General features: G+C 37.8%; 1 protein-coding gene across 2 annotated transcripts in view; it reads left to right on the top strand.

Moving 5' to 3' along the window:
• Positions 1-5,971, top strand: part of DPYD (dihydropyrimidine dehydrogenase) — an 817,544-nt gene extending 811,573 nt beyond the window's left edge. Inside the window, exons 19-20 of one of the 2 annotated variants that reach the window (XM_082616443.1) lie at positions 1,321-1,461; positions 4,504-5,971. In XM_082616443.1, the coding sequence (XP_082472569.1) occupies positions 1,321-1,461; positions 4,504-4,674 (312 nt within the window). In that variant the 3' untranslated portion in view covers positions 4,675-5,971. The remainder of the gene's footprint in view (positions 1-1,320; positions 1,462-4,503) is intronic. The other variant, XM_082616442.1, reaches the window with a different exon arrangement.
• The last annotated feature ends 9,639 nt before the right edge of the window (positions 5,972-15,610 follow it).

Genomic DNA, 15,610 nt, shown 5'->3' with positions numbered 1-15,610 from the left:
GAAGATCCAGTTTTGTGATGCTGATGAAAAATTCAGTGAGTGGTGAATTTGACATACCAAATTCTAATGACAATGCTCATCATGCAGCTGATAAAAGTAGATCTTAAGTTTGTGAGAGAAATTCAGAATGGAGATATTGATTTGGACATCAAGTGCACCTCCCCCCTACAAACGGACTGTGGTATCACTGAAATTATACCTTCAACACACTGAAAAGAAAATAGTAAAGACAGTAAGTTTTTGATCACCTTATTTTTTGAGACACACGAATGGTATATAATTTTGTAAACTTTGTTTCAGTTTAAAAGCTCAAAGTCATGAGCATGTTGTCATTTAGAGCTGCAATAGGGAAAAAATAGAGTAAAAAAGGGTAACCAAGGTCCTAAAAAGAAGAGCAGAAAATAAGATAGAGAATATAGGAAGATGGCTTTAAATATGAGTCAAACCACCTTGAAGACAGACCTTGAATTCAAACAAAAGATTGTCTTGTTAAAAGTTAAAAGCAGAAGCAGAAAATCTTGACAGCATACTAATTTTACAAACATTGTTACATGCTTCTGTTTTGTTTTATGAAACAAAGTGTTTCTTATTGTTGATGAAATATCTTCTGTGCTTCACATATTAAGCACACTTCCAATTAATATGAAGAACAAAGCAATGTGTAACAGCATGAAAAATCTTCAGTGGTGAGTGAAGAAAATCCTGGTTCTTTAATAGTAAAAGAGCATCCTATTTAGCTATTAAATGAACCTAAGTAATTAACATAAATTAGAATTATAAAATAATGAAATATACTCTTCAAGACATGACAGGTGGGTATGCTATCAAAGCACTCTTCTGAATGAAATCTAGACTCCAAATGCAGTGCTATAAATGCATAGTGTCCACATTTTTATTCCTCTCATTCCTAGCAATCTAAAGTTTTCTAGTATCAGTGCATTACCCTTTGTCACTTTTCATTACTTTTGGATCATTCAAAGTCCAAAATGGAGAAAAAGTAAGCCACAACCACTGAAAAGGGTGTCATTTCTTCTGTCCACATAAACACTGATTTAGATCATTTGTAGAAAACCTGATGAATGCAATTAGTTAGGTCTTGTGTTTCTACGCTAGATATATACAGAAAGCCCATCTTTCAGGAGACAGAAATATGTAAGCTATAATTATAAAAAGTATATCTGTGAGAACTACAATATCCAAAACCTTCTAAGTTATATAATGCAGCATTCTATAAAAACAGGGAAATTTGGACAGATATTAATCATCACATAGTAATGTTTTACAATGAACACTGTAAGTAATTCAGTGCCTATCTTTCAGGATGTGATTGGAAAAGCACTGCAGTACCTTGGAACATTTGGTGAACTGAGCAACTTAGAGCAAGTTGTGGCTGTGATTGATGAAGAAATGTGTATCAGCTGTGGCAAATGCTACATGACCTGTAATGACTCTGGCTACCAGGTAAGAATCCTGCTGCAATTAGGATGCTGTGAGGCATATTTCTTCTTGGGTTTTGTAGCAGAAAACATCTTCTGTCACAAAGTGTGGGATTCAGACCAGACGTGCCAAACATTGCTACTCAGCAGTGACATAGCTCTCTGTCCTCTCACCCTCATAACATAGTGATTTTTTTTAAAGGGAAGCCATAACTCATACTAACGATGCCACCATTCAGTGCACAGTATTGTTTTAGTATCATTTCATCACCCATAAAATTGGAAGGAAAAATTCAAACAAAAAAAGAAATTCACACAATTATGGCCATGAGGAAGCATTATGCTCTCATGCAGAGGGAAAAGAACTACAATTTATTGCCATGACCCTGAAAGGACTTGCTTCCTTCTACCAAAAGGGAATGGTCTTCCATTCAGTACTGATTGAGCTTCAGTTAGAAAGAAAAAGCATTTTCCCACCAACTAGATGGGCTGGTTGGGACCAGAAATTCCTCTATAGCTGGAAGAGCCAACAAGTTGTATTCCTACCACATGAAATGATCCAGAGATTCTTCCCAGTTCCTCAGCCTTCAGCTGAGAGTCTGCCATGGAACAATAAAGAAAAAATGGGCATTCATCTGTCTTCAGGCTAAAAACTACAGAATAATATTATTTTCATTAAATATTTCAAGCTATAAAAAGTATAATAAAGTAAAATAAGATCCCTTTAAGATGATTAATGAATTTTCAAAATAGATAAAATGGCCAGTGTTAAAAATTGTAGTTCATTTACCTTATTCAGCTTGGAGAAAGTTCCTATTTGCTTGTGGTACGATATTACATATTCTTCTGATTGCCTTAATCCAGGTACGACAGACATAATTTTAATTTTTAAAAAATCTCTTCTTCCTTAATTTAACACTACTTCTATACCAAATTTCCACTCTTGTATCACTTTTTTTTTCTGAGAAGTGTCTCTAACGGTTACTTTGAAAATGCTAATCATATCACATTCATTTTCCTCTTTTCTCTAATTAACCAATCAGAGATAAGTAAGGAAGTTCCGTCACTAAAATCACAGCATCAGGGTTCTAACATCTTAAATCTTAGATTTAAATTCCCACCTTGAAATTCTAGCCTTGGTACAATTTTAGCAAAACTAATCTTATTAATGAGGGGGAAAATCACAATTATACATTTTTAAAGATTTTAAAAGTCCTTTGACTCTTATGTCTCTAAAAGATAAAAAATAGAAAATCAAAATCTTCAACTGAAAAGTTTTACACGTTTGCAAATTTTCAAAGTATAAGATTTCTTTTTTTTTTTTTTTTTTTTTTTTTTGCGGTACGCGGACCTCTCACTGTTGTGGCCTCTCCCGTTGTGGAGCACAGGCTCCGGACGCACAGGCTCAGCGGCCATGGCTCACGGGCCCAGCCGCTCCACGGCATGTAAGATCTTTCCGGACCAGGGCACGAACCCGTGTCCCCTGCATCAGCAGGCGGACTCTCAACCACAGCGCCACCAGGGAAGCCCAATGTATAAGATTTCTAAAACATAAGTATTATTTTATTTTCATCAATTGTTTCTTGGATTTCTATTTATAAAAGGGTACATAAGGAAGAGAAAGAGCTTTTACTCATTTAAACAGCCATCTGAGATGTTGTTTTACAAAACATGGCAACAATTTGTTTAGACAACTTTTCTAATAGTTTGTCATAACTACAGTTCTTGTTCACATATATGGTTGTTTCCTTAAAGATCAGAAATTTTTAAAAAATATTAAGCAGCCTGACATAATTTACTCTAATGAGACCATTTTCATTTTTATGTGCATAAAAGAGAAAAAAAATATAGTTACAAGTAACCTAATTTGGGGGAGGAAAATTTTAAACATAAAAAATATTTTGAATTGGATTATATAACATGTTGTATATGACACAGGAAAAAAAAAACACAACACAATTCAGTAATTATTTCAAAATGTAAGATTTGCAGACCTGGCCTCAAGGAGTATCTGGAGTGAGGCGGGGGCTTAATGACCCTCATAATTTTGCTCAGCCCCCTAGCTCGGCCCTCCAAATTAGTGCACCATCTAAGTAAAAACATCAAACTGTTCTTCAAGATTCCAGACAAGTCCTCAAGTCCCCTCTGCCCCCACGTAGCTACCCTGAAGTCTCCCCTAGATGGAAATTCTTGCATGTTGTTTCCACTGTTGAAATATCTCTCTTTAACAAATAATCATCATGACTTTAAATAAAAATCTCAATTGTAAATTTCACGCTAGGTATTTTCATTGCATATTATAGATTGCTTCATGTTAAAAGAAAGGAAGGAAGGAAAGAAGGGGTGGGGAATGGAATAAATTATTGAATTTCTCAAAATCCTGAGCAGTTTTGGAGCTGGAAGCCTTATCCTGGTTCTCCCAGCTGAGGAGTGTCAGGCCAGGACCAGGAAGCCAGGTGTCCAGGCTCCCATCTTTCAGTGATTTTTCCCCTTGGTGGTCGGGTAATGCCTAGAATCAGCTTGGAAATCCTCAAACCTGAAAGCTGGCACTTAAGCTAATTTTTTTTTCCTTTTGCCTTCTTCTAAACACTACACACATAATTTGAAATCCAAACAAGTGCATTCATTGCCCCATCTGAAAGTGACGCTTCTCCGCTGTCGAGAACCATGAGTAGGAGAAGGACAAGGTGTGGAAGCACCCTGCCCCCCTCAGGTAGCCAACACCTGCCCAGTCATGGTCAGACTGACAAGACCTATGTTCTTCTCAGAACACAGGACACTAGAGAGTTACTATGTTATGACATATTTTCCTCACACAAAGAGAGAAAAATACCTCTAAGGAATTTTAAACGTTGTGTTTCTAATTTTAAAAGCATTTCTTTTTTGTCCTTTTTTTTTTCCCCCTTCTCCCTGGCAGCTCAACTGTTGCTATAGCTGCACCACAGTGCTGGGCGTAGTTGTCTCCAAGTGCAGCTCTCCTGCAGTGGAAAAAAACATTGATGCTAAAATGGGGGCATTCTTGACCTTTGTGGGCAGTGACAGCAAGACTCTTTATTTCTGTTCGCAGGCTATCCAGTTTGATCCTGAAACCCACCTGCCCACCATTACTGATGGTTGTACAGGCTGTACCCTGTGTCTCTCCGTCTGCCCTATTATCGACTGCATCAGAATGGTTTCCAGGACAACACCTTATGAACCAAAGAGAGGCTTGCCCTTGGCTGTGAATCCCGTGTCTTAAGGTGATTTGTGAAACAGTTGCTGTGGACCTTGAGGTCACCTACTTATGCTGATCTTTTTAATTGTGATCATTATGCTCAGCTCTTTCTAAATTCAAACAAATATATAATTTCTAAATAAAAAAAGATAATTTCTAAAGAAATTCCTAATTTTAAAAATGTCTACTGCCAGTGACCATTCAGTTAATGGTCATAAAATAGAATAATTCTTTTCTGAGGAGAGTTGTTAAATATAACTGTGTAGCAGTTAATTGGATGTTCACCATCAGTTGTCCATTATGAAAAATATGAGCAGTTTTGTGGCAATTAATGCTACAGTTTCCAAATTGCCCTATGCTGGGCTCTTCTTTGATTTCTAATTGTAAAAGAAATAAGTATTTTGGAACAAAGTACAATTTAACTTATGAGCAAATGTTTCCAAGGAAACATTTTATAATTAAAAATTACATTTAATTTTAACTCTGTTTCTAAGCAAAGGTAATTAGCTCCATAAAGCTCAAATGAAGTCAAATAATAATTTACTGTGGCAGGAAAAGAAAGCCAACAAGGATTTGAGAAACTTTTTTAAGGCCTCTTCACTGAAATAACTTCTTTTTGGTGCTGGATACTGAAGGCGAGAGTATTTAGTAACCGTTCATATCATGCTGTGATATTCATCACTCACTCCTTAATGGGTGTCCAAACGCCACCAATGAATCAACATGACATTCTTCTTTAAATATTTAAACTATGTTCCTAACAAAGTAAGACGTGTTAGGACGGAGCTCTGGTTGAAGACACTCTTTTGCTGTGCAAAGATCTGTTCTATCTGCTTCTAATAGTAACCTTCATGATTACAGCAATTAATGTTTGAACACAACCCACATTATACAGCAGTGGGTCATGTGCTTCATTTTTCAAGAATGAAAAATATAGTATTGGAAATATATATTAAATGTGTGATACCACTTTACCAACTCTTTATTTTAGTGTTTATGTTGAATTTTGAAAGTAATTAAATAAAAAAGAAATATTTTCTGTTATTGCCAAATAATATTTTTGTATTTCTCTATTTTCATAATCAGCAAGTAGCATCCTATAAATTAGTTTATCTCTTCTTTGTGGAATATTTTAATATGAATCCATAAGTAGTGAATCTTTATGTAATCATCTGTGGCATATTTCTGTGACAAATGCAAGATCAAGAAAAATTAAATGTTTGATTATGCACTTTTAGAAATGCACATTTACCACAAAATCTATATGATTGAATAATACCAAATAAAATTTTATAGAACATTTAAAATAACATGGTCTTTTGCTATCTCTTGGTAGAGTAGTTTGGTGTTAATTCTACAGCAAATTCCATTCACAGTGAGTCATACATATCAAGCTAGTTCAAATCTAATGAAGGTGTCCTTAAGATTTCTTCCCACTCTTGACTCTGATAACCCCTTCTATACAGATGGTGCTAACATCTATACCTCCAAGTTGGACTTCTATCCATGTATCTGACCACTTGCTGTATTTAAGCATTTCAAACTCAATTTCAAAAGTCAAAATAGTTACTTCTCCTGCTTTTTGTCTTCCCTGCTTTCATGCAGTCCCTTACCATGTCCAACAATTTTACTACGAAAACATTCCCCATGTCTTTCCCCAGCTCTAAATTGTAGAAACTGCCATGGTTCTTTCCTCCACTGTGTATTATCCAGCTCTTGTAATACCTCCTAACAGGCCATCCAACATCCCCTCCCACTTCTTCAGTGCTATTCTATCGATGGATTACTTGCCAACATGAATGTCCCATCATATTTCTCTACCACCATAAAAACCTCCAGATCCTTTCATGTGTTAACAAATTAAATGCAGTTTCATTAAAATGGAATTCAATACTCTCCTACTAAGAGCCTCCACTACAATTCCAAACATATGTCCTTTACATTCTCTGGGCTTTAACCAAAGTGGGAAGATAATTGCAGTCTTTGGAGTTTGATATCTGGCTGTCACTTAATTGCTTGTTACCTCAGACAACCAAACTTCCTAATCTATAAAATTGGTATTAAAATAGTTTCTAATTCCTAAGGTTATTGTGAGGATAAAACAAAATAATACAGGTTAATTAAATAACTCTTACTGAATAAATATTCAATTTTTTTTCTCATTTAAAAACATCCTATAGTGAAGCAATTTAGAAAACAAAGATATGTTTTGGATACAAATCATCTTCTGTCTCTTCTATTATGTATTGTTATTTTAAAATTAAAATGTTTATACTGGAACAAATTGTAAATCTTACTGGTTCCCTTGTTAACAATGAGTTCATTAAGATCTTTAATGTGTTCACTTAAAAATATGTTTACACTAGAGCTCATATAATCAGGTTATACTTTATAATAAACACAGAATTTCAATAATATAAAAACATTCAGGGCTTCCCTGGTGGCGCAGTGTTTGAGAGTCCGCCTGCCGATGCAGTGGACGCGGGTTCGTGCCCTGGTCCGGGAAGATCCCACATGCCGCGGAGCGTCTGGGCCCGTGAGCCATGGCCGCTGAGCCTGAGCATCTGGAGCCTGTGCTCCACAGCAGGAGAGGCCACAACAGTGAGAGGCCCGCATAATGCAAAAAAAAAAAAAAAAAAAATTCAGTTACTAAGATCTTATCTAATATTGTCTGAAGAGACCATCAGCAGTCTATCTTGTACTACTCATGTGAGAGCCTTGTCATTACAATAAAATAACTTAAAAATTCTTGTTGACTTTGTATATTAAGAAAAAAAATTACCTGTAAATATTGTTTATATAGGTCACACATTTTTTAATGCAGAACAAATTCTTCTACCATTGTTTTAAAACTCTATCGACCAAAATGACAGCAACAAACCAAAACTAAAATGTAAATAAAACATCTCATTTAAGCACACAGTAATTTGATCAGAATAGAGGTTATTAGCCCCATTTCACAGATGAAAAACCAAGGCTCAAAGAGTTTATGCAATTTGCCCAAGACCATACATTGAAGAGGGCAAAGTCCATATTTAAACCCAATACTCCACTCCCCCACTACCCAGCCCACAGTGCATGTGCCCCATCTTCACTTGCACCTCCCAAACCTTCCTACAAATGTGAAAAAAGTTATTCATCTTACACACAGGTTATTAGAACCTGGATCTGCTGCTTACCAAGTACATGAACTTGGATATGTTAAGTAGACCACTGAACCTCAATTTATTCATCTGTAAAATTTCATCAGAAGATGATAGCTTTGCATTTAATACATTAGATATAATTATAATTTCTGTTGCTATTATTTATGAACATAGAAATTTCAAATACACTTTAAAGAGATAAAAGGCTACTAGCAAAAATCTACATTTGCTAGACTCAGACTGTCTTAGTATTAACTGGTGGTATGACTTCCTAAGCATTCATTCATCATCATAGCAAACTGGGAAGAGACATTCCAAGCAGTTGGAAGATCAAGATTATTTTTTATTTATTTATTTATTTATTTATTACTGTGTTGGGTCTTCATTTCTGTGTGAGGGCTTTCTCTAGTTGCGGCGAGCGGGGGCCACTCTCATCGCGGTGCGTGGGCCTCTCACTGTCGCGGCCTCTCTTATTGCGGAGCGCAGGCTCCAGACGCGCAGGCTCAGTGGTTGTGGCTCACGGGCCCAGTTGCTTCGTGGCATGTGGGATCTTCCCGGACCAGGGCTCGAACCCGTGTTCCCTGAATCGGCAGGCAGATTCTAAACCACTGCGCCACCAGGGAAGCCCCAAGAGTCTTTTAAAAAGAGAGTAGGGTAGCTGGGCTTCCCTGGTGGCGCAGTGGTTGAGAGTCCGCCTGCCGATGCAGGGGACACTGTTTCATGCCCCGGTCCGGGAAGATCCCACATGCCGTGGAGCAGCTAGGCCAGTGAGCCATGGCCACTGAGCCTGCGCGTCCGGAGCCTGTGCTCCGCAATGGGAGAGGCCACAACAGTGAGAGAGGCCCATGTACCGCAAAAAAAAAAAAAAAAAAAAAAAAAGAGAGAGAGAGAGAGAGAGTAGGGTAGCTAATTCTAACAAAAATGAAAGATCCCAGTAATGAAGCTTAACATATATATATATCCAATTACCATATTTAGAAATGAAGCTCAGCTGACTTGACTTTCAGACAGTGTCCTCTTTTCCAGATTATTTTGCTAAGTGGGTATTATCTATTTTTCTACAATATGAATATTTGGAGATGCATTATTCACTTTTGGTGGTCTTAGGGTGCCATTTAATGGCCTGAAGAAATTATGAAATAACCATTGTCTGAAAGGGTTAATTAATATGGTAACATTAATTAATATAGTACCTCTTTTATTAATTAGTACAGATTTTCTGCTTAAATTTTTTAAATTACAAAATGACATTTTTAAAGTGAATAGGCCCATTCAGTTTGGAAACTTGCATGGCTAATTGTCCCTCTGAGTATGTTAGCCTTTCATTAACTGATCTATAGCATTTATAAACTCTGATATTGTCTATCATAGTTTTCATATTTACTATTCTTCTAATATGCACTATAAACTGCTGTGCCATCAAAGAAACCAAGCCATCTTGTCACTGGTAGATAGTCTATAGTAGTGAGTCATATTGATTAATGTATCTGTGCAGTTATTTATTTACAGAATTTGTGTAGTGGTTTTCCATATGTTGTGTTCCACAAGCACCAAGAGTCTTCTGTGTCTCTGCCTTCTCTATTCCACTACCATTGATGAATTCAAATTCATATACTGCTGGAAGTTTTTGAAGATTTGCATTAGTCAACATACAGGTCAAGACCTCCTCTCTTACCAATAATTTTCCTTCATGTGTTTCTGTTGAAACTAAGATCTACCTGCCTATTACTAGTGCTGGCTTATTCATCTTTCCTGACCTTCTATGATTTTATGGTATCCAGCTCCATGGAATCTAGGTATTTGGTCAAAGATAAAATGCCAAGTATACACACACACGCACACACACCCACACACACACACAGGTGTGAGAAAGACACATGTATGTTAAGACTCAATTATTGAAAAGGTTAAGTCTGCATATTTTCTTGGAGGTATAAGAACCTGAGTGAAAGATAAGAAACTTTCAATTCAATTTATGTCTTTATGTAAGAAACTCAAAAATGCTTATTTTCTCTGTTTTAAAAGTGAAACAGAGAGAGAGGGTTTAGGGATTTGGGACAGGACTGTAGGAAGCTAACCATAATTTTTTTTACATTCCCCTTTTGTTTTGCAACATTTGGGAGACTACATCTTGCTCTTCCTTCTTAGAGGTTGTGATATTTTGATGGGGCACCTATGTGGTTGGGGGGGCATGGTATATTTAATAATGAAAGTTCGTTTTCTCTTTTGAGACTACAAGCATGAGTAATTTTTTTTTTTTTTTTTTTTTTTTTTTTTGCGGTACGCGGGTCTCTCACTGTTGTGGCCTCTCCCGTTGCGGAGCACAGGCTCCGGACACGCAGGCTCAGCGGCCATGGCTCACGGGCCCAGCCGCTCCGCGGCATCTGGGATCTTCCCGGACCGAGGCACGAACCCGCATCCCCTGCATCGGCAGGCGGACTCTCAACCACTGCGCCACCAGGAAAGCCCAGCATGAGTAATTTTTATCCTACTGCCAAGTCTTACCAACAACTATGGCCAATGGCAATGCCTCCTATTCCAGTATTATTCTGAGCTAACCCTTAAAATAAAAATCTTTGAAAGTTTCCTGAAGACAAGAACATGGCAGCTTTATGCTCTCTTCTGCTAAAGACAGCAGTATAGGAGTCCAAGGACCTAGCAAAGAACACCATAGATAAAACATCTACATTAAAGATAAGAGGAGAAAGACTGGTGACTCCAAAGTCTATGTGTCATCCCCACTTCTCTGAATTTCAAATGTGTATATCAGAGTGCTTGTTGTACAATGGATATTCAGTTACAAAGCCTAACTTCGGATGCCTAAAGTCAACTTTTATCTCCTCCTTAATTCATCTCTTCCCATCCTTCTTCATGTATCATAGCTTTGCTCCTCATCTAGTCACTCAGGATTGATCCAATAAAATCACAATAAGCTCTTCCTGTCTTTCCTGCTCCATATCAGTCAGGATGCTTAATTTCAAGTGACAGAAAATCCAATTCAAACTACTTTAGGAAAAGAAAGAAGGATGTTATTGGCTTACATAACTAAAAACCCAGGGGTAGTGTTTATTGGATCCAGAGTTTCAAATAACGGCATCAGCAGAACTCAGATTCCCTTCATCTCCCTGTTCTGCCTTCTGTGGCTTTATTTTCAGGTTCCATGTGTCACCCCCGGAGCTCTTAGTTCACATCGTCTTTGTTCTATCATAACAAATATCATATTGTGTGGTAGACAAAACAATGTCCCCTCCCCAAGCTGCTTATGCCTGGAACTGTGCCTGGAGCTGTCCTAATGCCTGGAACCTGTGAATTTATCATGCTACATGACAAGGGGGGAAATAAATACCGGATTGAATTAAGGTTGCTAATCAACTGACCTTAAAATAGGGAGATTATCCTAGATAATCTGGGTGAGCTGAATGTAATCACAAGAGTCCTCAGTAAGTGGAAGAGGGAGGCAGAAAAGACAGAATGTCAGTAATGCAATCGAGAAATACTCAGCTGGTCACTTAGGGCTTTAAAAATGGAAGGGGGTCACAAGGCAGGGAATTCCAGCACCTCGAGAAGCTAGAAAAAGCAAGAAAATGGACTTTCCCCTAGAGCCTCTAGAAAGGAAGGCAGTTCAACCCATCGTTAGTTTGTAACCAATGGAGACACTTCTTAGACTCTGACCTCCAGAACTGTGAGATGATAAGTATTTGTGTTGCTTTCAGTAACTTAGTTTGTGATAGTTACAGCAACAATAGGAATCTCATATATTCTGCAAGGATCAAGAGCCTCTGCTGTTACCAAATTTGGGTAAATGGATGGACCAAAGAATAAAAATCAACTACAGTCTGTCCCACTGCATTCCTCCCATCCTTTGCCAGTTTTTATCAATTCTACCTCTGAAATAAGAAGTGCTTCTGTATCTTCTTCTATTCTCATTGCCCTACTTCAGGTCTTTATCAAGGGACTTAAAGATAATTTTTAAGGTCCATAATAGTTCCGTGTTGCTAGAATCTAGTACCTAAGATATGAAAAAAAAATTGTCTAAAGTAGAAACTTACATGACCTTAGAAGTAAAAACAAAGCATTCATTTGTGCCCCAAAATATCAGATTACATTGATATATATAGGAGATGAGACAGTAAAATGTAGAGTCAAATATTCTCAAAAAGAAATTTAATATGATTTTTGTCTTATGTGCTAACTTTATTTTCATAAACTTCTTTTATTAAAATATACACACAGAAAAGTTCACAAGTCATAAGTTTCAGCTTATCACACAAAGGGAACACCACAGGGCTTCCCTGGTGGTGCAGTGGTTGAGAGTCCGCCTCCCGATGCAGGGGACACGGGTTTGTGCCCCGGTCTGAGAAGATCCCACATGCCGCGGAGCGGCTGGGCCCGTGAGCCATGGCCGCTGAGCCTGCGTGTCCGGAGCCAGTGCTCCGCAACTGGAGAGACCACAACAGTGAGAGGCCCGCGTATCGCAAAAAAAAAAAAAAAAAAAAAAGGAACACCACAAAGAGAACAATACTCATTTAATCCCCACTCAAGTCAAAAATCTCCCTGCATCTCTGAAATCCTCCTTGGACCTCTTCCTTTCTCCCACAAAGTAACCACTGTCCTGACCTCTAACACCATGCTGGTTTGCTTATTTTTGAACTTTATATAAATAGAACCACACAATAAGTTTTTTGTTTGCTTGTTTGTTTGTTTGTTTTGGCCACACTCCACAGCATGCAGGATCTTAGTTCCCGGATGAGGGATGGAACCTGTGCCCCTGCAGTGGAAGCATGGAGTCTTAACCACTGGACCACCATGGAAGTTCCCCACAATATGTATTTTTTTAAATGATTGATTTCTTTCACTCAGTGTTAGCCTTTGGAGAGTCATATATGCCATTGCATGTAATGGTAATTTGATGATTTTTATTCCTGTGTAGTATTCCAGTGCATAAGTATGGCATAATTTCATATCTATGTTATTATTGAAGAAAATATACGTCGTTGGTAGTCTTTCTTACTATTACATATAATGCTGCTATGAAGATTCTTGTGTTTGTATTTTGGTGCATAGATGTATGCATTTCTTTTGAGAAATAACCAGGAAGGGGGTAGCTGAATCGTAGGAATTGTGTGTCTTTATTATTATTTGTGCTACCGAAATGTTTTGCAAAATGATTATAGCCATTTACACTTCACCAGCAGCATTCATACACTTCACCCTTGTTAACACTTTATATTGGAAGGAGGGGTGTTAGCAATCTGATGGGTGCATAGTGGTAAATATTTAATAAACAGAAAACAAAAATCTTAAACATGAAGGAAAAAGTTGATAAAGACAACATTAAAATTAGGAGTTTCTGGGAAACTCCCACTGGTGGTCCAGTGGTTAGGACTCCTCGCTTTCACTGCCAAGGGCCTGGGTTCAGTCCCTGGTCGGGGAACTAAGATCCTGCAAGCCGTGAGGCACGGCCAAAAATTTTTTTAAATTTTTAAAAGTTAGGAGTTTCTTTTCATCAAAAGGACCTCTAAGAGTATGAACAGGTAAGTCACAGAGTGAGAAAATACATTTGCAATACATATAACTGACAAAGAACTCACTTACAAAATATTAAAAAGCCTACAAATCAATAAGAAAAAAACAGACCACCAATAGAGCAAATGGGCAAAAGACATAAATAGATACCACACAAAAAGGGGATATTCCAACTGTAAACAAATGTATAAAAAGGTGCTTCAAGGTATTGAAAACTAAAATATAAGGTACAACTCCACTAGATAGAAAAAAACCTGAAAGAATTGTAGTAAATAGAAAATTCTGAAGCTGCTTGGCCCCTAACCAGAGTGTGTAATTGAGCAGTAAATAAAATTTAGCCTACCGGTTTCATGCTGAGGCAAAATGAGAAATGAAATTTTCTTAATCTTTATTCATTGTAAAGGATTTGTTATTTAGGAAAGGAAGTTTATTAGTTCCTGCATCAAGTGAGATTTTAATGAATGAATGACTGTCAATTTCAGAGAGTTTAGAAGATACCTTCCTTAGGGAAAATGTTCATTACTACATACAGACCCAAATGGAATTTGTCGGGTGGTTGAAAATCTTAGACGGCTTGTTTGGTACAGCAACAGTAAAGGAAACCATACTTTGCATATTATCAATACTATTGCATCAACCATTTTTACACTCAGCCAGGAGGTGTTTCCAAATTAACTCTTCATTACCATGTCTCAAAAAGCAGAGACAGCTCCACATTCATCAAATAATAATTATTAAGGACTTTCAGGTGGTGGGGCTGTCCAAATTGTGACATTTTTGGGTCTAAGTATACATACATTTAGCTTTCAGATCAATTTTATCAGCAGGGAAACTGTAGAGTCTTGATTGCACAGACAAAGGCTTACTAAGAGTATCTCATATCATGACATATGGTGGTGTGTATGGTAGCACAAAGTTTAATTACAGTGCCCTTATGGCCACTCAAACAAGAAATTTTGAGAACTTGAACTGATAAGGCAGCAATAGTGGGGTTAGAGATGAAGGAATGGATTGAAGATATATTTAGCAGTAGAGTTGAGAACACCATATATTTTTTAATAACCAGTAGATACCAGCCACTGTGTAAAGTAATGGAAAAATACTAGAAATACACAGTAATTTTCTTCTAATAGAATGTTGATCATGCTGTTATGGAAATAATATAAATGCATCCTTAAGTCCATCTGGGAAAGACAAAGGATACTTCACAGAAGATATATACCAGCTGAACAGAATCTTGTGGACAGGTGACATGGTGTAGTGATTTAGAATGCAGATTCTGGAATCAAACTCCTTGTGCTTGAATCCTGGCTCTGCCACTTAGATGTGTCTTCTTGTGGAAGTTACTTAATAATCTCAGCCTGTTTTCTCAGGAGAAAGGAGATTACTGATGACAACTAACATTTAACCAGTCGGCACTACATGCCAGGCACTATTCCAAACACCGTACATCCTATAATCTTTTTAACCATCACAGTCTTATGAAGTATGTACTATTATTATCATCAGTTTTAGAGCCAAGGCAACTGAGGCACAGAGCTACTAAACAATTTGTACAAGCCTCACTGCCGGTAAATGGCAGAGCTGAGATTTGAACGCATGCAGTCTAGCTCCTGAATCCATGCCGTTAACCAATATACCACTCTCTCAGGGAGCAACTTTTCAGCACTATTGTGAGGTCAAAAGGAGATACTGCATGCAAAGTGCTTCGCTCAGTGCCTGCACGTGCAAAGTGTGTACTAAATATCAGTTTAATAATACAAAATGATAATATAATATCAAATATTTTTTTAAATTAGCTTTTCAGGATGGTGCCCCTGGGCAGTATGATCTGCTGGCTGGATGTTATAAAGAGTAAAAAGGAAGGAAGGAGGCAGCTGTCCTGAAACATGAGACCAGGGCCTCTATCTCCAACTTCTCTGGTTGTAGGTGGTGGCAGTGCCCATGCTCAAGGGCAGGGCTTCCTAGCACAGTCTCTTTGGGCTTGACAGGAGAGCTGGGTTCATTCCATCAACAATCACTTTCCAAGGACCAGGGATGGGCCAAGCCTTGTGGCAGGTTTCTCAGGGGATGCAAAATAAAGTAGTGGTTAAAAGTTAAGTTTCTGGAGACAGATTTCCCAGGTTTGAATCCCAATTTTGCCACTTAGCTTTAGACTTCGGACAAGTTACCTAACTTCTCTGTGCCTCACTTCCCTTGTCTCTAAAGTGGAAAAAGAGTAAACAGATCTTATAGGGGGGCTGCTGCAGATGAAGAGAGCTGACGTACAGAGGTCCAGAGTGAGGGGT

Source organism: Mesoplodon mirus (genome assembly GCF_964341445.2).
Source record: "Mesoplodon mirus genome assembly, chromosome: 3".
In the NCBI taxonomy this organism is placed as follows: Eukaryota; Metazoa; Chordata; class Mammalia; order Artiodactyla; family Ziphiidae; genus Mesoplodon; species Mesoplodon mirus.
The sequence above is the reverse complement of the archived record's forward strand: the minus strand, read 5'-3'. Positions and strand labels throughout refer to the sequence as shown.